Genomic DNA, 23,412 nt, shown 5'->3' on the forward strand with positions numbered 1-23,412 from the left:
TCTTTCCCTCTCCCCTGCAATTTCCTTAAGATGGGATTCATTGATTAACTTACTCCCTCAAAAGCACAATTTCTGAAAGAAGAGGCATCACTCACAGTTAGCTATTAGGTTTGGACAATTACTTTGTCCAAAATAACCATCATGCAATCAAGCATAACATATATCAACACAAGTCTTATATGCCAGCTATTAATAGAATTAAAAAGAGATAATTAAAAATTATCTTCCCATAACTAGCCATGTGGCAAAGGAGAAATCTGGCAAGTAATCCCTGCTGCACCTTCCAAATCTGAGCAAAATACTGGAGAAGCCAGACATGCTGTTCAAACCAAACTGTCAAGCTTCCAAACTCTTGGATGGGGGCTGAAGCATTTCATTCCTGCACCCTTCCCTCTTGTCAGTGACCCAAGCTATTCTCCCCTCTTCAGAAATTCTGAGTGTGCTACTGCTTATAAAGGAAGGAGGTTCCTTGGCAGGAGCTGATGAATAGCAGTCTACAAAGAAAGAAGTGTGCCACAAAGAACTGCAGTCTTGCAAAATGGCTGCTAATCCTCAATGAAGCTCAGCCTTGGCTGCCTTAACTGGAGCCTGTATTGAAAAAGTTCTTCCACCTCCCTCTCAGGGAAACCCAAGGGCCTCGCTTTCCGAGAGTATCCAACGGGAACATGTTCTGCTCTCGCTAAGGTCAGTAGGAGATGATGGGCATTCTGGACGAAAGTAATTGTTATTTCTCTTTGAAGAAATATGAAAGTAAGCACCTGCCACTAAAAAAAAATAATTATGATATGTAATTGTAAAAAGACCTACTTTCTACAACTTTGCATTGTATGATGAGGAGGGAGGGGAATATAATCAAAGAGGAGTCAGTGTGTATCTTGGTTCAGGTCAGGAAAAGAGATCTTATGATGTGCACATGCAGAGAATGCACAAAAGTGGGAGAAGATTAGTGAATATGAAGGAAAGAATAAAAGGGGTTTATGTTATCACACTTTTTAGGGGTTTTAGGGAAAAAAACCCCACAAGCAGCTCCAAAGCCACTTAATAGGTCAATATCATTTTGATGCTTCATGTTGCTCTAAATTACAATAAATGAGCCAGATCATGAAACTGGCTTTAAATCTTAAAATAAATCCCTTTTGATGTTCATATTTCATGCTTTCAAGTAAGCATAAATACCATATTACCCAAGTTACTTATTTAATATTTTTAAGTTGAAAAACAGATGTGAAGACAAACTGTTAAACTGGAGTCAAGAGAATACTTCAATGATTTAGAATACATCACATAACTGAGATATTATTTGAATGAGGTTAGATACCTGGAGATAGGCTTATACTTAGATATTCAAATTAGATAAGTTATGAAAGTGCAGATCTGTGTGTCCAAACAAAACCGCTTTCTAAGGTTGCACGCACAGCAACAAGGGGTATAAAAATCTGGCAACCAGAACCACCAGATGCCTTAAATTGTAATCACAGGTTTTGCCTACTGTAATCAGAGAAACCTTATAGCTGTGTGTTTTAACTGGGTGGGCAGTTGCCTGAGCCTACCGTAAAATGTTTACCTTACCTTTAAGCCCAGAATTAACTCACTTTCTAGTAGTGTGTTTTGGAATAACTCAGTGATAACATTTTCAAAGAAGTCATGCGATTCTGTAATCCTATTTGCAGAGATGACTTTGCTCAGATCCTCATCATGATCTCTCTCTAGTGAACAAGGAACCAACCTTGAAGAATGAGGTTTAATATCCACAATTAGAATGAAAGAATAAAAGTTCTTGATCAAGCCTTCTTTGATCATCTATTGATTGCCTTCTTTCTTTTTTTTTTGTGGGTCTTTTTTCTAAATTAGAGAAGATGCAATATTTTCAATGCCTTCTCATACGGTAGCTCTCTGATACCTGAGATGTCTCACTCCTTTTTTTTTTTTTCTCTGTATGTCCTTTTTTTTTTTTCCCCCAGTGTCCCTTCTAACTGGAGAGGTGCATTGAGTCTGCCAGGCAAGGCCATATCCTTGATCTTTATAAAAGCATTACCATACTTGACTGTGGTACTGAGGCAAATAAAATGCATCTTGGAGATCTCCATTTTCTTTTAACAGAGATGCATTTCAGCAAAGGTCTTTTCCAAGTTGTCTGTAATGATGCCCAGTTCTCCAGCTTCAGTTCCTAAAATTAATTTGGACTCATATAAATTGTTTCATCCCCAGATGTCTAGCCTTTTCGGAGGGACACATATTGTTCTTAGTCTTCATGGAGCAGCATATAACTTTAGTGAAAAATTACCTTTTTTAATCTATATAAAAGCCTTCAGAATTTTGCACATCTCCTTGGACTATGGTGCAGTAAATACCATCTTGCACTGCTTTTTAAATTAAATTATCACTGTGCTCCAACATCTCATAGCCTAATCATCAAGGATAAAAGATGTCTTCCCCTTACCACACAGTTAAAAGCCACTGAACTTAGTTCAGCAGAGAAGAAGCAGCTGACCTAAAAGATGTCACCAAGGTTTTAAAAAAATTCCAATATGTTTGGTCAAATTAAATTTGTCTCTGGGTAGGGAAGCTTTTGAAAATGAGCAATATCCAGGAGCAAAAGGTAACACTTAAAAACTGATCCTGTGAATAGGGAACAACTCTAATTGCCGTAGTGTGATGGCGATTGAAAATACCCATGTTAAATTATCATGCCAAAACCCAGTTGATTGTATGCTTACTTTTAGTATTCAAAAAGGTTGTCATGCAAAGAGCATCTAAAGGTTGTCCAAAGGCTAGTTTTAAATCCTTGTGGTACACCTGAGAAGGAAGTACACTTACGCAGCAGTGTAGTAGATACGGGTCAAAGCTTGTGCCAGATCCCAAATCTCTGTCGTGCATTGCAGTTCATCAGCTGCATGGGGAGAACGGAGTGAACAAACAACTACTGCTGTGAAAGTTTGGTCACACTGAGCAAAAAGAAACAACACGTACTTCAAACTATGAATATACTTCCAGTTTTAGAGGTTTTAACTTCTTAATACTCCCTGTTTTCTTCATTTGCCATTTTTAAAAAACAACTGTGAAGTCAGAAAAAAAAAATAATCCAGCCCTTGCTCAGGTAATATTTTTAAGGGGGAAACATTCCAAGCTGAAAGAACTGCCAGTTGATCTTTAGCTGGTCAGAAGTGGAATGGCTATATCTGAGCAGTGGTTTGATAGAATATTAAATCACAAGCTGCCTTTTCCTCACTGATATGGAAAGTAGCCATACAGTAATGTTGAAAGCTCCTCCTCACTCCAAGCCATTATTCATATCAAGCTAGTATTATCAAAATAATATTTTTTAAAAATCCATGATAGCAACCTGTTCTACCGTTTTCCTTAGATTAGGAATTGGTCATGGTTTATAATTTGTGCTTAATGACACTAACTATTTGTTATTAGCTAGTATCCTCTTTGTAGGTATAGCATGAAGCTCAAAAATGATTATGCTTCTCTTGTGAGAACAATGTTGGAGTGAAGTAGAAGTTTGATTCTAGAAATTTCTAGATATTTCCCCAGTCAATGAAAAAAAAAATAAATCACGTGGCCTGGATTTTTAAGAGTTGAAACATAAGCAATGACTCATGAAAGAAATATAAAATATTTGCACAGTTATTGAGAAAATTATATTAAAGAAGCGTGGAGAAAAGTCAGACTGCTTTTGGATAATCCAGACACGTGGAAAGAAAGACTTCATGAAATGTTACTTGAATTTTCTCCTTGCTTTCCTTGAAAGCAGTGTACTCTCCTTTAAAATGACTACCAAAAAAGCCTTATTAGTTTAGACACAGAAATTACTTCAGAATCAAGTATTTTAAAGTTTTTGCATTCCTAAATATTAAGCATTTAAAGTATTTATAGGTTTTCCTACTGTTTAATGTCTTTATTTGCAATTGTCTCTGATAAAAATGTGCACATAACAGTGCTAAATGACATCTGACCTCTTCTCTGACTTCTAGTCATGTGATGAAAAATGCTTTTGAAAATATTTAAGTCTAGATACAGGAAGATGACTAAACTCCTAAGCTTTTGTCTTCTAAAAAAATTCCCATCGCTGCCAAAAGCTGGTGAAGCTCCTCTGATGGTTACAACGGTGGGAGCACTAAGGCAGAAAAGCATTCTCACCACCGTGCCTTCTACTTACCTCCTGCAAATCTCTGTTCCTGCCCTTAGAAAATGGGTGGCCACACATTCCTTGCCATATTTGCCCTTCCTCTCACAGAGCTTAACATTGGGAGACTTCACAGAAATGCCTAACAGACAAGGAACAAATTTGTTTAGCAAGGCAGCCGGCAGGCTTACTGTACTACCCCCCCTTCCAACATTTAAAGAATGCAACTATCTTCTCTCTTTCCTTTCCCATGTAGCTTGAGAATTACATCCAAGACAGTATGAAGAAAGAAATGGTAGAGATCCAGCAAACTGCAGTGCAGAACCAGACTGCAGTAATGATTGAAATAGGCACAAACTTACTAAATCAAACAGCTGAACAGACCCGCAAATTAACAGATGTTGAAGCACAAGTAAGTAATGAATTTCAACCTAAAAATGCTTCTGCTTCCCAAACACCTACGGCTGTACATTTAACATAGTTCAGTTACACTATTCAGTTCAACAGTTAGAAGTCAATCATTATAATCAACAGCTCTACCGAGCTTAAGGAAACATTAGTATTTGGTAATTCATAGTTCCGTCTCAAGCCCACTGTTGTCACTTGAAAGACTTCCATTACCGCAGGATTTGAAGCATGTCTAGCAAGAGAATTGTTACATTCACCTTTAAAGAGAATGTACTTAGAACTACCGTACTATATCCAAGCATCAGTTGGATACCAGTGTGCTTTTATACAACCCTCGTTGCGTATCTCTGTTGATTATTCACCTGCCACCACCAGGTCTTAGCTAAAAGAGAGTTCCTTCAAACTGCCTTTGTTCCATTTACCAGGCTAATTGCTTTTTTAGATTTAAATTTTCTTTTGTATTATTTAAAACTTCTTACATAGAAAAATGCATCTTTTTAATGAGTGTTTTCACACATACTGTAAGTGGGGTAACAGTTCATTTCCAGCACAATGCACTATGGTATTGTTATTTAACAGAGAGATAAATAAACGAATCAGAGATGAATCAAGAAAAAAGGAATTAGGAGGAGGCTAATAGAAAAGTATATTCACACAGAAGTAAACTTGCCTACTGTACATACTATTCTCTAAAATATTTCAAACAAAAAATGGGTTTATCTTTAATTACTGCTTTAATTGAAAAGCATTAACTATAATAAGACAATCTGTGAAACAGAATGCAGATTTTAATATGTTATAAGGACAAGCCAATCAATGTAGAATGGTATGTGTTTGTAGTTTTGCTAACATAGTAGGAAAATTCAGATATGTAATTGCCGAAACAAATAATGAATATAGCATGCAGAACATAACATTTTATATAATGTAAATAGCATGCAAACCCTAAAATCCTTGTTAGACATTTCACTATCTGTAGAATTCATCCAATGAATTAAATTACATGTTTTAACCTAAAACAAGCCTTTGTGAACTCTTCGATAAACTGATAGTTGATAGCTCGCAAGCGTACTGAATTCAATTTGCTTATTGCATTATTCAGGAGCCCAGTATTTTGCACACGTTGACAGAATGTATTTATTCATTCACAGTAACGTCTTTATGGAAATTATTCAATTATTTTCTGCTTAGAGGAAGAAAATCATCACTGTAACTTTCCTTCTCTGCTTGAAATTACTGGTGACTCGGTTAAGGGCTTAATTAACAACATAAGGAAATCAACCAAACAATTGCTCTCTCAAGGACACTTACTTTTGGCAATAGTTTTCAATTAAGCTTAAGTGTGAAATCATGTCCTGAATGACTGTTTAACATGAAGGACATGAGTAATCAATTCTTCCTGCCAAGGAAAGCCAAATTCTGATGAATTAAAAAAAGCTGTTCTGAAACAATGAGAAAATATTTCTAGAAAACATGCCTCAAAGTAATGCGATCTGATACAAACTGAAAAATATCTTCCATGTTTCCTAATAGCTGCATTTCTTCATTTAAAGATGCAAATAAATTTAGACAGCAAACACTACATACAGAAAAGGTAACATTAAAATGCAAGGAATGAATCAACAAAAGGGTGGGTCACATGACAAACACTTTAAAATATAATTTGGGATTAAGGAAAATAGCTAAGAGGGAACTATCTAGTGATTTCAGGACTGGGCCAAGATTTCACCCAGTGAGAGACATGCAAAGTGCTTTCTACACCAGACTGGGAAAACAACTCAACTTAAATTCTTCTCTGAACAACAACCATAATAGTTCCAGTAATGAAATAAGAATATCATAACAGAAGGGAAGTATGACAGCAAAACTAAAGTACACAGTAACTCTCAGCCATTGATCAGAAATGTAGCATACTACTGAAATATTGTCAGTGATACATGGTAGTGTAACAACAAAATTAGTGCAACTCCATGCGTTCTTCTTCATTCTAATTCTATAAGCCTTTGTGCCCAAATTAAGTGTTCAAAAATATTTTTTTTAATTATAGGCATAAGTAGAGATTTGCATGATTTCACAATATAAAGAAATTACAATTTATTTAAAAGAAGTATCTTGATTTTCAAATATTTTTATAAATTTTATTTAGGTATTAAACCAGACAACCAGACTTGAACTTCAGCTTTTGGAACATTCTCTTTCAACAAACAAACTAGAAAGACAGATTTCAGATCAGACCAACGAGATAACTAAATTACAAGAAAAAAACAGGTAAGTTTGCCTATCAGCCTAATAAAACGCTATTCCCTGAAGTGACCACCTAATGGTTTTAGAAACAAATGTACTCAAGTAGGAAAATAAGGCCTGGTATAGCAGCTCCTCACACCCAGCTATGCTCATTACAAAGGTTATATATTATTTAAGGCTTAGAGAATCATGCAGGTTTATTCTTCTTGTGTTCCGTTTATATATCATTCTTCATTACCTAAAGTTCTCCTTTATGTGAGGAACTTAAGGTTAAAACTGAAATACTTCTCAGTACTTCAGTTGTAGCCAATTTATATTCTTCTTTAGACTCACCCAGATGAAGTTATGGATTATGTAAGCTGACTCAAACTAATCCAGTGCAACCACATCTCTAAAATTTTATTTCCATGTAGTACACAGCTATCCTAATACACCATCAGGTCATTGCCGCAATTTTTTTCTAACCTGGTGAGAAAAGTCAAATACTACTCATACTCAACATTCCTTACTAGTCAATCTTTTGAAATTCAGACCAATATCCAACTAGTGCTCCTATCTGTTTCTGTACTCAGCCGTTGTCCAAAGGCTCATACCCTTTTTCAGCTAGTTTCATTTTCATATCACCAGGGTCTTATTTTACTTTTGGCAATAAATACTTTACAGAGAAATCTAAAAGCAGCAATAACAGTAAGTTTGCTCCTTCAAAGCTATGTTTTTCAATGAGAACCATATGTGCAAAGTGCTTTTTATTTTGAAAGAATTAGCTTAAAAAACCCAGGAGACATGTTTTGACATTTTTGTTCACTATTCTGCTACATTTATTTATGCTCCCTAAAGGTTTTATCTACCAGCTTAATAAAAACAAGCATCCTTATCAAATGGAAAGCAAAGTAATTACTGGATTTTAAAATGTCACTTTTTTTGTGTTGAACTCAGCAGACTTTAGACTACCCTTGTAAAACCCACGTAAACAGAGAAGCATTGTTTCTCACCTAACAAACGGCGATCTGACATAGAGCTAATCTGCTTGAAACATAATTATAAGGTTCAGGATTTTTTTTTTTTCAATAACAGCAATAGATTTTAGGTGAACTTCTCCCTTCTGGCCATGCATATTTTAACATCAGCTTTCTTAGAGTCTGCATCAGAACAATTACCAATGAAATAACGTTCCAGCCAGTCACCTACTCACACCAGCTCCAGAACTAGAGATGGGTAACATATCTTCAAGTAACTATTTGCACGTTTCCCTGTCTTAACTCCGTAACATTTATTTAAGTATAAATTTTATTGTAATTACAGGACATTTGAAAAGTTCATAGGTTCATCTTTAAATAAGTTTCATCTTTTAATTGGGCAAAACCATGAAATCTTTCACTGTATGTTTCCTTTCATAATGTTGAATTATCAAACACCCAATTGTTACACTTTAAAAGCCTGCAATACAGACCATAGTAGATTATGTTCTTCATTAATGTACTAATGTAATAAATGAACGCATATGCATCAAACTAAAATCTTTCATTTAGTTTTCTACTGCATGCATGGCATCAGAGAGTGAAGTCGAGTACTTCTGAAGAAAGAAACTTCTGCAACAGGCTTGATTCTCTTTACATCAGCTCAAAATTGTTTCTGAGGAGGCTAATTGTAATCTTTTATTTAGCTTTCTAGAAAAAAGAGTCCTTGAGATGGAAGACAAGCACACGCTTCAGCTGAAGTCAATAAAAGATGAAAAAGATCAGCTTCAAGTCCTAGTAGCCAGACAGAATTCTATTATAGAAGAACTAGAAAAACAGTTAGTTACAGCTACAGTAAACAACTCAGTTCTGCAAAAACAGCAGCATGATCTGATGGAGACTGTTCATAACTTGCTTACTATGATATCTACACCAAACTGTAAGTAAAAGCAGAAATGCTTATATCATTTGAGTGATATTCCCTAATTTGTGTACATTATTACCTATGAAGTCTTAGAACCAGTTTCGCCACACTTCTGCTTCTCAAAAAGTATGGTTTTTTTAATCTTAAATTCTGCATCTGAGTTAAGCAATTTTTTAGGGCTGGGGGGAACAACCACAACATTTATGTGGTTTCTTTCCAACATTTTGTTCATCCTCTGTGGTTTATATTGGTTTGCCTGCCCACTTCTCCAGTGGTTCAACAACATACAGAGATGCCAAGTATCATTCATCTCACATGGCATTAATTCAGCTGGCAACATACACTCCCTTGACCAGAAATTGAGGTTAGACTGCATGATGTAGGCCTGTAACTTTTCTTCCTGGCTCACAAAGGTTGCTTCTGCCACCTCTCATTGCTCGATGCCCATAGAGTTGATCAAAGAAAGGACAAATTATAGTGGCTCTTAAAGGCAAAGAAATCAGCACTCGCCCAGTTTTTAGCACCTATGTATACCCCAAACAACAGAAAGCACCAGCCTAGGGGAGCAGGCACTCCTGAAAGTCTTCCAGTCTTTCACTGAAGCTTCCCTCTTCATCCTAAAAATCCCTCAGCCTAGCAAATTTTATAGGTAATAACCTCACCCCTAAATGCCTGACAGCCCTGCAACAAATAATAGCCACAGAGTGTAGCTTCCAAATTTATGCAGGTTCACATGCTCCATAAAAAAACCCACACAAACCATAAACTGAAAGTTGTGGCTAAACAGGATTTAAATGAACAAACTCCTTACCTTGAATTTCATGTCTAATAAGGAACTTGACAAATTAAGAAGGTATAGCTGTTCTATATAAAAGAGTAAAGAATCTGGCATGTTTGCCTGTGAAGTTCTCAGGGCTGGAAATAGACAAGCATAGAGAACCTCTAAAAAAAGGATTTAAAATTAAATAGTAGGAAAATTTTAAAATAGTTGTCATTACAACTTAAAAGACAGTATAGATGGACTATGCTACATTACTGTAAGTTGGATCACAAAAAAGGAAAAGGGTGTTCGGAAGTCCTTGTTTTCAATAGTGTCCTAAATAATATGATGTTGTAGGTTTTTCTAAAAGTAAATCCCAAGTTTTTTTGTCTTGATAACTGTCACTATCCCCTTAAATACCATTACCAAGGCTGTGCATGTTCCCGCTGATATTATCTGCTATGCTAGTGCACAAATAAGTAAACAAGTCAAAGTCATGTTGGCTACAACACTGTTAAACTCAGAGTGGAAAAAATAATGAATGTTTGCCAAAAAGACAAAATTAGCAGGGAAAGCTTCTAAGACCGTATACAAACAATAGAGTGTGGAAAAGCAATTAAAACACTGAACGTGTTATTTTTATATTTAAGGCAAAGCATGTAAACAGGTAAATAATGAATAAGCAAGCTAAAAAGAACATAATAAGCAACTGTAATATAAGCATGTATTTATATGGCACCTAAAACTTTGTAATAACTGGCTGTGCTTGTTAGATTAGATTAAAAGGGAAAATACACAGAACCAACCCCAAAAGGGTCAAATACGAAATATCAGTCAGCAGGCAAAATGCCAGGAAATTCCAACCTCCATAGTTAATAAAGAACTGAACAAAAAGATGAGCCTTAGATTGTTCTGTAAAATAAGAAGGCTTAGGCATATTAAAATGTATTTTTTACACAAATGAATTCCAGAAGAGATGTCTCCTCAGCAGGTTGGGCTGAGATACCAAGCTTCAGCTTCGTACATACCAATTTGTTCCTGCTCAGCACGGTGGCCAAATAGACCTAGCTAAAACTTTGTAAGAGTAGTTATTCCAGTCAGCTGTATTATAGAAGATTTTGTAACTCTTACGTTAGATTTCACAATATTAGAGTACTGGCCAAAGATCATTATTAATACAATCAGTTGCTAGTCAGATATGTTTGTAATAGAAGTTAATGTATGCAGAGGTTGTAGAAGTCCAGCAAAGGCAATGAATGGCAACAGAAACTGTTCCAGTGAATGAGATGCTATATCCTAAGTTTTCTTATTCAACATATTAATAAGTGTCAGGACTTTTCAACCTATCAAGCAACCACGCTCATATCAGAATAATGTAACAATACACATAATTAATACCTTGATCTGTTGTTTCTTTCAGGAGCAGGCGTATTTTTCGGAACTGCAAAACTTTAAGCTGATTATATCATTAATTGCTTCTTAGTAACTTTTATTCATCTCCTCTTAATGCCTTCAATTTCTATTGTATTTTTAACAGCTAAGAACAACTTCATAGCTAAAGAGGAGCAAATCAGCTTCAAAGACTGTGCTGAAGCTTTCAAATCTGGACTGACAACAAGTGGAATCTACACTTTAACGGTTTCAAACACTGTACAAGAAAAGAAGGTAGGATTGCTAGAAAGTGCTACCTAGGCGTACTGTGTGTTAAAAAGTTATTTGTTCTGGTAAATATGCTATTTTAAAGGCTAGTTAATAGTGAAGTTTATTATGTACTATGTTTTTTTATGAGCATTTCATCACTTACAGATCTGAGTATCTCACAGGAAGAAGAAAGTCCTTCAGGTGAAAACTCGGCTCAGTTGAAATGAATAAGCATTTTATTGTTCACTTCAGCATGCCAGAATTTCATTCTTTGTTTCCACATAATTTACGTGATTAAAGCAAAATAGTACTGCAGTTTCTTCATAAAATCTCTAACTCCAACACAGTTGCTGTGCATGATCAACAGTCTCCTGTCTCCTCTTAAGTTGTTAGTTCCTTCATATGGACAAGTCCCCTCAGGCGGCAAAAGGAGGTAAAAATCAGAGGCATGGAGGAGTACTCAGGGATGTGTACGCAATGTAAGCAATCGACCATTACTGTATGGGTTCCAGTTCTTTGTTATGCAGAGTTTTAAGGGCATTTGTGTAACAATTAGATTAACAATTAGATCAGCACAACTGACACTGGGTAACAGAGAGGACTTTCCTGGAAAATACTGCTCTGATTTAAATAGGGTGAGAGTTTGCAGTGGTTTCACTAGATCGGTTTGAATTCCTCTGGGGATATTTTTTTCCCCCATGTGTTTAACTGAAATGAACTTCAACATCAATTTAAGTTAAAGCAATACACCATACCTGTATAGAAGAGACCTTGAGCTAAAAGTGGCACTCAGTGGATGAAACACTGGATGCCTGACAGAGATGCTCCATCTACTGAAGTAAATGATAAAGCTTCAGATAGTATAATTCAGTTGAAACAATCAATAACATCTGAAGGAAGAAAAGTCCTAGGTGGATTGTGAGGATAAAGAACCAAAAACTGCAGCGAGCATTCTGAGGAGTGGGGCTCAAATGATGAACATTTGTTTCCAGCTTCTCAGACACAGCAGGCTGAGAAGGCTAAGGGCCATTTGAATATAAACAAAAATGCTTAACATATTTCTTAGACAAACACTAAATCATTTTCTAATGTTTTTATTTTATAATTTCATATTGTAGACATTTCCTTACAAAAAAGGAAGTATTTTATGGAATTCCTAAGGCTCTACTTTATTATATCAGAAATACTTGGGGAAAAAAAAAACCTACCAGAGAATGTACAAAAGCAGAGAAAAATGAAGGCACATGTGGAAAAGCAATTGGTGAAACTTTGACAGAGAAAGCAGGTTTTTTTCCCAACTTCTGATAGCAAAGGTTTAGAAATTAAGTTCACCGGTGACTAGTCTTTGAACTGCCAGAACTTCATCTAGCCCAAGCCAGACTTTGTGATCTTTACCCTTACAAAGCTCTTGACTAAAGGAAATAAGCAATTTGTTTGGGTAAGATCTATAATACAATACATAAAACCTGCAATTTTTGCAGATATCATCTAGAGAAATAATGATATCTGCAGTTTGCTTCTGTTAGAAAAAAAAAAAAGAGGCTGATTTTCCTTTAGAAGAGTCTAGTCTATATTCAATACATCTGTTTCACAAGAAAATTAGTTACATAAGATGCCAGAGTGTTTTACTACACATGAAGTAGAATAGTATTTAAATAGCATACGTATCTAAATCACAATTTTAAATGCTAAAGGTGATGCAAGGTACTACATCTCTAAAGTAATAGATTGCAGCAGTCTTTGTTAGACATCTCAGGAAGGGTTACATACCTTGAATCTCTTAATGTTAGTTGTCTCAAGCTTTTACCTTTGGTTTTAATTTTACTATCAAGTACAATGTACAGACCATGAATATTTTCTAAAAGCAGACACAAGTGCATGCCATATTAGAGAATGAAAATTTCTGTCATAAACTTTAACACTGCATTTTCAAAGCTATAAAAGTTTAGGCAATTTATATGATCTGAGAAGCCAGAGTAATGCACATTTCTACAAAACTAAAACCTACCAAAATATTCTATCCCTGAAACAAAAGTACAATCATAAATTTCCTAGACTATAAAATATTAAATGTGTTACATTTGAACATGGAGGCTTAAAACACTTAGCAAAAATACCCATTTTGGTAATTGACTAGATTAAAAAAAGTAGTTAAAATGTAATAATTTAATTAAATTAGTAATTCATTTAATAGTATTAAAGAATTTTGATCTTATTTCGCCCACTTCAGATAGAATGAAAAGACACTTACAAAGACAGTGAAGGTTTTACTTACTATATGACATGAAAAATAAGAGACTAAAAAGTTTTAATCTGATGCAGATTTTTTTCACAAATACAAGTGCATAAGAGGACTTGTCAAGGGAAGTGAAGGTTTAGGGATAATCAACACGTTACGCCATTTTCAACTGTTTATGATGTGGATGGCCACTCGGACCAGGAAACAGAATGACCTTTTTTATTTGCCAAAAGTGCTGCACGGCTGTTTATGTTTTCGTCTTTTCCTCTTGTAACACCTTCTGACCTCCCAACAGGCTTATAAACAACTTCTGTGTAATCTGTAACTGATCTCACTTTACTAATTTGTCTCCTATCATAATCCAAAACTAAAGAATTGCATACGAGAGCCGAGAGGAAAACAATTATTTCATTCCGTTAATATTTTTCAAGTTTTCAAGCTTTCCTGTTCTGCACCAGGACAAAAGCTAAGTCCTTTTAAAAACAGTGAGGAAAAACAGTAAAAGACTGCTGACACCAGGAAAAATGGCAGAGACAAACCCATGAAAAGTCAATAGCTTCACGTTTACAGCAGTCACTTGAACCAGTTATGCTCGTGGTCTTAACCAGGCAGAATAGTTGAGTCTGGATGACCCTAACCTATTAGCTCAACCATTACCACTACTATTACCAACACATTACCCCAAATCTTAGAAGAGTGGCTGAAGCAGTGGCCAAGTTCTTCCTCATTTCCTCCCCTGTTGAGCTTAATTTTCATCCCAGAACTGACACACATTCCAAGCCAAAATCTTTTTAACCAAGACTGTCTTGCAGAAGGTGATTTGGGCAAGTTTGAATTTACCAACAAAATGGTTTTGCATAACTTTCCTCTAAAGTGATCATCCAGACAACTAGCTAGTCAAAAGGAGCTCATGCCATGGACCTTACGTCTAAACTACATGTACGTAAACTGTTTCCAGCCCCAAGCATTAAAAAAGAGCATGTGTGCAGCTTCTTCGATACAGTGAGAGGTCAGATGAGGGTTGGTTTTTTTTTTTTTTCCGAATTTTAGCAGTATCATCATCTGTCTTTTTCACTGGTAACTGCTATTAGATTAAATCACATGATAAACCACATGTGGAGTTATTTTTTCCAGAACAAGGAAACTGAGACCACAATTCTTATCTAGTCACATCTCTAGGTGCTAGAGATAGCAAAATACAAAATCATTGAGCATCATGACTCAAAAGCGTTCAGACAACAGCCAAAAGTGATGCAAACGGACACTGCACAGATGCAGCAACTGCACTTGCTTTGGTACAAAAACTGTAGTGGATCTTCATCCCAATAACTCAGCCAGAGCCTTACCATTCAGAAATTAGGTCTGAAAACACTTATACCACCAAAATCCTAATGCACAAGAAAAAAGAAGAGAAATTACTTGCTCTGAAAATCAACTTCCTAGACAGTGAAGACATCAAATTGACTGCTCACGTTTGGAAAGGGGATTGCTTCTGGTTACATGTACGTTACAACATTTTCAAAAATACACCACTGATTTTTAGCTGAAGGTGAAAAATATAAACAGCTGACCTGAGTTAGCTCTCACAGTGCTACAGCTGCTAGAACTGTAAGTACTGAAGCAGTTTGCAAGATAAATCAAATATTCCCCCTGCCAATTTGTTGTAATTTGAGAGGCTAATCTTTTTATTTTTTGGCATCTGTTTGAAGACTCCTGCTGCCTGCTTAATCTTGGTATCTATTTTTACTAGTTTTATGAAATGTTACATTTCTTCCTTTTGAATATAAAATCTAGGCTAGGCTGAAAGGTCAGAAGAGTGCTGTTCTAGTCATGAGTGTCAGAGAAAGCCTCATATACATATCATTTTACTGGAGAATGAAGGTTTTTTTAAAAAAGAAGTTATAGTCCAAATAAATGTTTCCTCTCCCCTCATCTTTCACATACGTCGTGAAAAAACTGTTCCCTCTGCAGACTGAGACAGCAGTTTATTGTGTTTATTTTAAACTAAGCAAATCCTTTCCTTAATCTTCATTTTACTGAATACCCTATCTCCATCCTTAAAATTACTTATGACTATACATCATTCACTTATTTCATTAATTTTCTTTCTGTAATATTTACTGTCTTTTTTCTTCATTGACTTTATTTTTTCCCAAATTAAAAAATCACGTGTGTATGTAAATTTGAAGTTCCTAGTTTTACAGTAAGTATTTTCATCTTGTTTAGTCAGAGAATTATTTCTAGGGAAGTGATGTGGAAAGCAAAAGAATGATTTCATGAGCAAAGCCGCATATGTGAGGGCTTGAAAGACAGGGTTCTGCATTGCCAGTCAAGCGTGAAAGCAAAACCTTTCACTGTATGATGCTTATTTAATAGGTGGTAAAAAGAATTTTCACTTTTTAGCTAGTTTAAGGGAGCAAGTGTGCAACCACGAAGTACAGGAATTAGAAGCCATATACTGAAACTTAAACAGCAATAATCTTCTCACCTTTTAAAGCAGCGACTATGACACCAAAAGGAGGTGATGTAACCAGTACATTCCCTTTGCCTGTGCCACACTTTCCACCCAAGAAAGAAAAGGATTTCCCTTTCCAAGTCCTTAAAACCGGCATTTTTTAGAAGCACTTACAGATGACTGACATGAAATTTTTTGGTGTGGAAAAATTATACTCCCAAATTTACATTAACTTCATAAAATCATTACTGGTAAGAAAAATCTACATGAGATTTTTATGGACTTCTCTTCTTCAATTTCTTATTATGTGTTTCAGTTCCTAGTAAACTGCTTCTCCCCTTGGGAACAAATTTGCAGTACCCCAGCATTTATCTCAAAGAGTCTATAATGTCTGTAAAAGCTAGTTGTCTTACCATTCATATACAAAATGGATACTGGCTGTAAGAGGAATATTTTATGTAAGACATTCACAGTCATTCACTGTTTGAGAATATTTTACTATATTTAATTTATATACTATTACCAAATCTTTACCAGTCATTAAATACAGAGGTTAGTAAAAACAAACAAAAAACAGGCTTTGAGGTGCAAGGAATTGCATACATCAGCACAAATTAAAGTTGCTGCTTTCAATTAAATTCCATTCACGTGACATACTTGAACAAGTAATCCCTAATCCAACTCTTTTCCTTATTTCTTTTATCTTTCCTAAAAATCTCCGGTTGAATGTATCACAATGTTGAGCAAAGAGTCTAGATACAACCTTAAAATCCAGTATCTGCTTTGGATTCTTGATGTGTTAACAGCCTGTTGAAACACTAACGTGTTTAATATTTGCAGCTCTAAGGGCTTTCTTTCTCTTCAAGTCGGATGCCTTTGAACAGTATATATGCCACTGTTTCCACTGTAAATACCCTGTTTGATTTACATAAATATATGTGTGTGTGTTTACCATATGTACAATACACATACCCTAAAAGAACCAACTATATTGAAAACTTAGTAAGGAGCACACTTTACCTCCTAAGATGACACACAAAACACTGCCACAGAATAGAAAGAAGCTCTGACTTCTCTAAAGTCATACTTTTTCAATGAATTTCCAGGATGTCTAACAGTTCAAAGAACTCAAATCTGCCAACACTGATAAGACAGTCTCCTATAGAAGAGGATGAAAAAGACATATAGGTTCAGTGTCATTCAGTCACAGTTTGGGGCATTTATAGGCGCATTGTGACAAGCAGCAGTAATAAGTTAGGTAAGAAGGAAGACCACTGATACATTTTTTAAACAAAGAAGGAAACATCCAAATTCAGAATGCAATGCTCAGATCTAGGTGTTGGGTTTCTTTTTCTTTTTTTTTTTTTTTTTAAAATTAATCTGTACAGATAAACCATCCTATCAAAGTGTAAGAAGCCAATCTCTAAAATTCCCTCTAAATTTTCCAAAGATTTTTTTTCCATCAGCATCCCTCCAATATATTGGCACCTTCAGTAATACTTTTTATCTCTGACACCGCAGTGAACATACACCAGAATTCTATTTAACTCAGTCACTTTCTATTTTAATCTAGGAGGAGACTGACTGAACAAGTCACCTATAAACTTGAATTTTACTGCGCGAGGGATGCATTTATTGGGTATTGTAAAACTGAGCTCAGTGAACTGCCTATTACGTGCCAATCCTTTGAAATGTTTAGCAATAACTTGGTGAAATCAAAGATGATTTATGAATATTTGGAAACATCTTACAGTTGTTAGGTTTTTGTTCTAGAATATAGGATATTCATTGCAGTCTGTATAACAACATGGCTTCAAGATTTAACTTTCAGGTAATAATTGTGCTACACTTGGATTTGACTTTTGTAATGCCTACAAAGGCATTGAATAATGATAGTGGAAATAAAAACATATTTCAGTTTGGTCACTGCCTGAATTTTACAGCATGTATACTCTGACAAGCCATGGGAAATTTGAACATATCTCTCTCAAAAAAGATGGAGACGTGAAAACATCTTTTAGGAGAAATATTTCATCAGGAAACTCACAAAAGTATCAGTGCAAGAGGGAAGTATAGAATCCAAAGCTACAATCATTTTTTTCTTCCTTTAACACCAGCTATCTTTCAGGTGTCATTTGTATTCTGTTAAGCGTGATATATACTGAGGAATCACATTTATTTGTGGACAACCACCACTGATTTGTATGAAAGCTATGAAAACCAGTATTTTTAGGTTAATACACATTTTGCATTTGTACACTTTAAAACTTGCCACTATATAGAATTATGCAAAGTATATGCTTTATATTTTTGTTTTCCCATGACTGCATGCACTTACGCCATTACATGCTTACTCTGGTAGGCTTACTGTGACATGGAAACTGGTGGAGGAGGTTGGACAGTTATTCAGAGACGTGAAGATGGCAGTGTGGACTTTCACCGGACATGGAAAGAGTACAAGATGGTAAACAATGTTTTCTGAAGCCTTAGTAGTAGTTATTATTATCTGAAATCTAATATAATAAAGTTACGTTAATAGCATCCTTAGAATGTAAGCAGGTTTTAAAAGTTGTCTTTGTCCTTAAATGTTCATTTAGAAAATGTCAGTGGTATAAGTTGTTTGCCTAAGTAGACTTGCAAGTGTAATGTTTGTTTTTAAAGAGAAACCTCACTTTTCTTTAATCAACTGTTCCATGGTATGTCCACATTTTTTGAGTTGTTTATATTTGTGTTTCTAGGGACAACAGTAGAAAGTGCTCCAAATGTACTAAGTAATATTGATTCACTATTTCAGATTCCTGAGTTTGTCTTTGCTGAAATTAACTTTTTGAAATATTACAGACCTATAACCCTCACAGACACAGTGAAATTCTTAGCTGACAGACTGAAAACTATTAAACTTAAAAACTGGTTAAGTGATCATTTCAAACTCAAAGAAAAAAAAACAAAATAAAGCTATTTAAATATACAACTTGAATTACAGGGATTTGGTGATCCTGCTGGGGAGTACTGGCTGGGAAATGAGTTTGTTTCTCAGCTGACTAATCAGAAGCGTTACGTTCTCAAAATACACCTGAAAGACTGGGAAGGAAATGAGGCATATTCATTGTATGACCACTTCTCTTTAGCAAGTGAAGAGCTAAAATACAGGTAAGCAGAAAAATCAAATCTGAATAAAAAAAGATCTGATAATAATCATTCTAGACTGTGTAGATGCATGACCTTATTTCATACAAGTTATGGCGATTTTTCAGTTCTCTCAGAAAATAATGTTTGCTCCATTTTTCACCTATTGCCTAAAACAATTGATTTTTTTCCAAATGGAGGGAATCTGTATTTTACTAGTGCACACTGGGCAAGTGTAACACACAAGATGCACAAAGATGAAGAGATGGTATGGTATATGATAGGATAATGTGCCAAGATAGTGGATGGTAGTGCAGAGTCTTCAGGGCAATAGGAACCTGTCTGCAGTTGCTATCAAATCCTGATTCCCTGCAATAAATACATTTCCGGAAGGTGGATGACTAAGATGAATAATACTGCAAGGAGATTTTCCACTTAAGTCAGTGGCTAGTAGGAACTTTTCTGTTGTCATGAAGAGCACACTGAGGTAATGCTACCTTCTCCTTCCATGACCAACTGGCTTGGATTCTTAAAGAATAACTCACCTCATCTGTAAAAATGAAGCTAATAGCAAATGTCCAATCTGAGCCCTCAACAAACTTGTCAATTTAAACACCAGATTTTAATGGACCTATTACTTATGCTCCCATCATTCTGTAAAATATAGAGCTTCACAATTTCTTCTTACATAATTGGTTAAAATAGGAAATAATAGACATTTAAAATAAATACTTTATATAGAAATAAACATTATCATAGTATTACACATTTTAAATAGTATCAGCCACAGCTGAAATACATGGGCAGCTCACGCTTCATTCTCTAGGATCTTTGTAAATGCAGTTGATATTGTTTGATTGGTTATAGAAGAAACTGGAGACTCTACAGTCTAACAGATGCTTTCCTACTACATAGTCCATTAAATGTTTCTTTATAAGAATCTTACAGATTCATGGAGCTTTAGGTGACTGGACAGAAAAATTGCTTAAATTGAGATGAATTTCTCCAAGATTTCTAGCAACTATTTGTTGTAAACAAAGTCAATCTGACACCTGAGAGAACTGATGCTGTTATTTCAACTCAAGTCTTATATGCAAAGCAATCCAAAACTACCAGCATCTCTCCCCTCCCAAAATGTGAGATCTTACTGCCTCAGTAGTATATAGTTGTCTCAGCTCCAAAGCAAATATTTTTTCATCTGGAAACAGTCAGAATCTACAGCAGAGATTTTTTTAAAGTAATGCTTTAAAATACTTATAAAGGCAACCTTTGCAAAATGGGTCATTACCCTTGTCCATTTACAATATTAAAAAATAATTACTGAAAACTAAGATGGTTGTCTGTAAATAGATACTGTATTTTAATGCACAACCAAACATGGAATGCATCATAAAATGCAGTGGTTTAAGGAATATATTTAACATTAGGAAAAAGAAAATACCTAAGAAAGTATTTAATTGAGAGCATCTTCCATTACATTAAAAACATTAATACATTCTGAATGCTAGAAAGATTATGAGTTGGGCCATAGAACTGAAATTTCATAGATTCATAGAAACATTGAGATCAGAATGGATTTTGAGTCAAACTTCCTGATCTCAAAGCTGTGAGGTCAGACCAGGTTGCTCAGGGCTTTATCCAGTTGGGTCTTGATAACCTCCAAAGGTAGAGACTGCACAACCTGTTCTGCTACTTGTCTGTCCTCATGTTGAAAAAGGTTTTGCTGATACCCAGACAGAACCTCTCATTTCAGTTTACATCCACTGCCTCTCATCTTTTGATATACTAAGCCATACTTTAAAAAATTGAATAATAATAATGATAAATGAATAATACTCTGCTTACATTAGACTTCAAATGATATTTGAAAATCAAGCCTAGACTTTTACACATTATGCTTGGAACCTTTAATACCATTTATGTGAGAAATTGGCTTACAGAATTCTGAACTCACCTTAAGAAAAAACAGAATATTTAACTTTTTGAAATAGATTCTTGAGAAAATCTGTAATGAGCTGATCTTTTGAAACCTAAATGAATAAAAATTCATCCGTTCTTAATATTTTCAAATGGGAAATATAAAGTGGGTTAAAATAATCTGTTAAACTACCAAAGACAACTTCTATCATAAGCAGAGAATTACATGCAAGATGAAGACTGATCTGGGGACTTAAGTTCTCCTCAGAGTCAGATCTCCTCCCTAAACAAATAGAATACCTCTGAGAAGGATGAGCTATTTGATACAGAAATGCAATCACCAAAGAGATACTGTGGGAGCAGAGGGTTCAAGTCCTTCCAATTCAAGGTAACACAGTAATAGTTGTGTAATCGCCTCCCTGATTCAGTGCCCTGTGTCTCTCCCCACTGAGACTTCATCTGCACCTGTGTAAACAGATCCAAATTGTAGCATCCTCACTGAAAGCTTACCTTGCCAGGGAATTAAGGCAAACTTAAATACCCATGATGATTTAAACACTAATAAATCTATGAAGGAGGTGAAAAGGAAGAGTACTTAGGAAAGTGGAAAGGGAAATATTGAGAAACTCCTAAAATATCAGTTACTAGTTGGTAATTGGTAGTCCAGGTAATGCTATTATCTCTCATAGATGCAAAGTTGTAATGCTACATTGCCATGTTGTGCTAACAGCAAAATAGGAATCAAAAAAGTTTTGGTTTAAACTTTTGAACTTGATTAAAAAATAATTGCACAAAATGTACTTCCAATATTAAGAAATGCATGATCGATATGAAAAATTCTAAGAGTTATTATCTGCCTGCTCTCATTTTCTTCTAATATGACACAAACAAAACAGTCCTCTCTACAAACGTAGAGGCTGTTCATTAGAATATTGTGCTGACCATTTCTGCTCATATGAAAACATTACGCTGCAAAACAACTTACAAGAGGACATTGGCCAGAAGAGAACTCAACTACTGGAACAGGATATTTATTGCAAACTATTCCATCATTATTTTGCAGATCAGCTACCATTAACTTCGAAGTACTAATTGTTTTTCCAATCCTCACTTCTACAGGATCTACCTTAAAGGACTTACTGGGACAGCGGGCAAAATAAGTAGTATAAGCCAACCAGGAAATGATTTTAGCACAAAGGATGCAGACAATGACAAATGTATTTGCAAATGTTCACAAATGCTAACAGGAGGTAGGAATGTTTTTTTGTTTCTTGGTCTTCCTATTTTTATTGGCACTGAAATTGTCTACGAGATAAATAGTTATAATTTTGACTTAATAAATTTTGACTATTGAAGAAGTCCAAAACTCACAGATAGAAACACTAGTACAGTGGCTCCAAATGAAATATTTTATCATTTGACAAAGGTTAAAGTAAAGCAAGAAAAGTTAAAACTGGAGGGGAAAAAAGACTCTAAAGTGAGGGTACAAGAAAGTCTGTAATTGTGGAACTAATCAGAGAGACAGCAGATTCTTCTTCCAAGGAATGAGATAACATTCAGAGATCAAAACACTTAACTCCCCCTAAAAAAAATTTTAGAGATTCAGCTTGTCAGTGAAATGGCTCCTGATGCTTTAGGCACAAACCCTATCCTTAACTATCCAGAGGAGAAGAAAACCCCCAAAAGGTGCTGTATACTGTACAATGCCACAGAAGGATACAAGTATTTAATTCTGTATTTCAGTATAATTATGAAGTGGCAAAGATACACCACACATATGAGATATCTGCGTTTTTCTAATGATTGTTCACTAGTTACTGGAGTTTGAGGTGCTATTTTTATGTTGAACCACACAAGCCATTCTCTAATTTGTCAATCTAGAATTCCACATTCTGAAATGTAAACATCTGCTTTGTAAATTTGACTTCTCTTCCTGTTATCCCTTAAGCAATGGTTCGTTTCCCTGTAGCACAAGTTGCAAGACAAAAGACAGCTTCAGTTTATCCAAAAGGATAATTGGATTACTGCCCTGCAAAACAGAACACACACATTATCGCCATCATAACAGAAATATAAAAATATTATCTTATTAATAAAAATAAATTTTGCTTATGACCCACTAACAGGTCAGGACCATAAGGATATAAAATAAGTTTGGGCTGCTTTTTTCTCTCCTTTTCCTTCTTACCAAGTTTCAGCACAGAGGTTTTGAACTGATCTGCACAGAGAACTGAAACAGATAACTGAATTAATCCTCTAAAAGGAATTAAGAAAGAGTTCAAATCTGTGAAGAACAGGAATTTACCAAAGAGCAGATAAAAATCCAAAGATGACTCAATGTCATTATAATTCAAGTTGAGTTCTGCTCTCAGACTGCCAACAATGTTTGATATCAATAATAAATTATGCTTGATTGAACACCTTCCCTTCTCAATTTTAAACTACAATGTATTACATAAGCTTCAAGAATATGTAGTTAATACATAAATACATTTCTTTTCTGAGTTTGAGATAAGTATTTTATACTGACACTTCCAAATCATAAGAACAAAAAACTGAGTTTACATTTCTTTCTCATTTCAGGACAACAGTGTGTCCTTATACACTCT

At 35.1% G+C, this 23,412-nt stretch overlaps 1 protein-coding gene across 2 annotated transcripts in view; it reads left to right on the plus strand.

The window, feature by feature from the left end:
• Positions 1-23,412, plus strand: part of ANGPT2 (angiopoietin 2) — a 42,300-nt gene that overhangs the window by 17,920 nt on the left and 968 nt on the right. Inside the window, exons 2-9 of one of the 2 annotated variants that reach the window (XM_009699823.1) lie at positions 4,389-4,544; positions 6,687-6,808; positions 8,448-8,680; positions 10,414-10,416; positions 10,963-11,090; positions 18,123-18,224; positions 18,744-18,910; positions 21,923-22,053. In XM_009699823.1, the coding sequence (XP_009698125.1) occupies positions 4,389-4,544; positions 6,687-6,808; positions 8,448-8,680; positions 10,414-10,416; positions 10,963-11,090; positions 18,123-18,224; positions 18,744-18,910; positions 21,923-22,053 (1,042 nt within the window). The remainder of the gene's footprint in view (positions 1-4,388; positions 4,545-6,686; positions 6,809-8,447; positions 8,681-10,413; positions 10,417-10,962; positions 11,091-18,122; positions 18,225-18,743; positions 18,911-21,922; positions 22,054-23,412) is intronic. The other variant, XM_009699824.1, reaches the window with a different exon arrangement.

The sequence above is a fragment of the Cariama cristata genome, unplaced genomic scaffold (assembly GCF_000690535.1).
Source record: "Cariama cristata isolate BGI_N322 unplaced genomic scaffold, ASM69053v1 scaffold995, whole genome shotgun sequence".
NCBI classification, from domain to species: domain Eukaryota; kingdom Metazoa; phylum Chordata; class Aves; order Cariamiformes; family Cariamidae; genus Cariama; species Cariama cristata.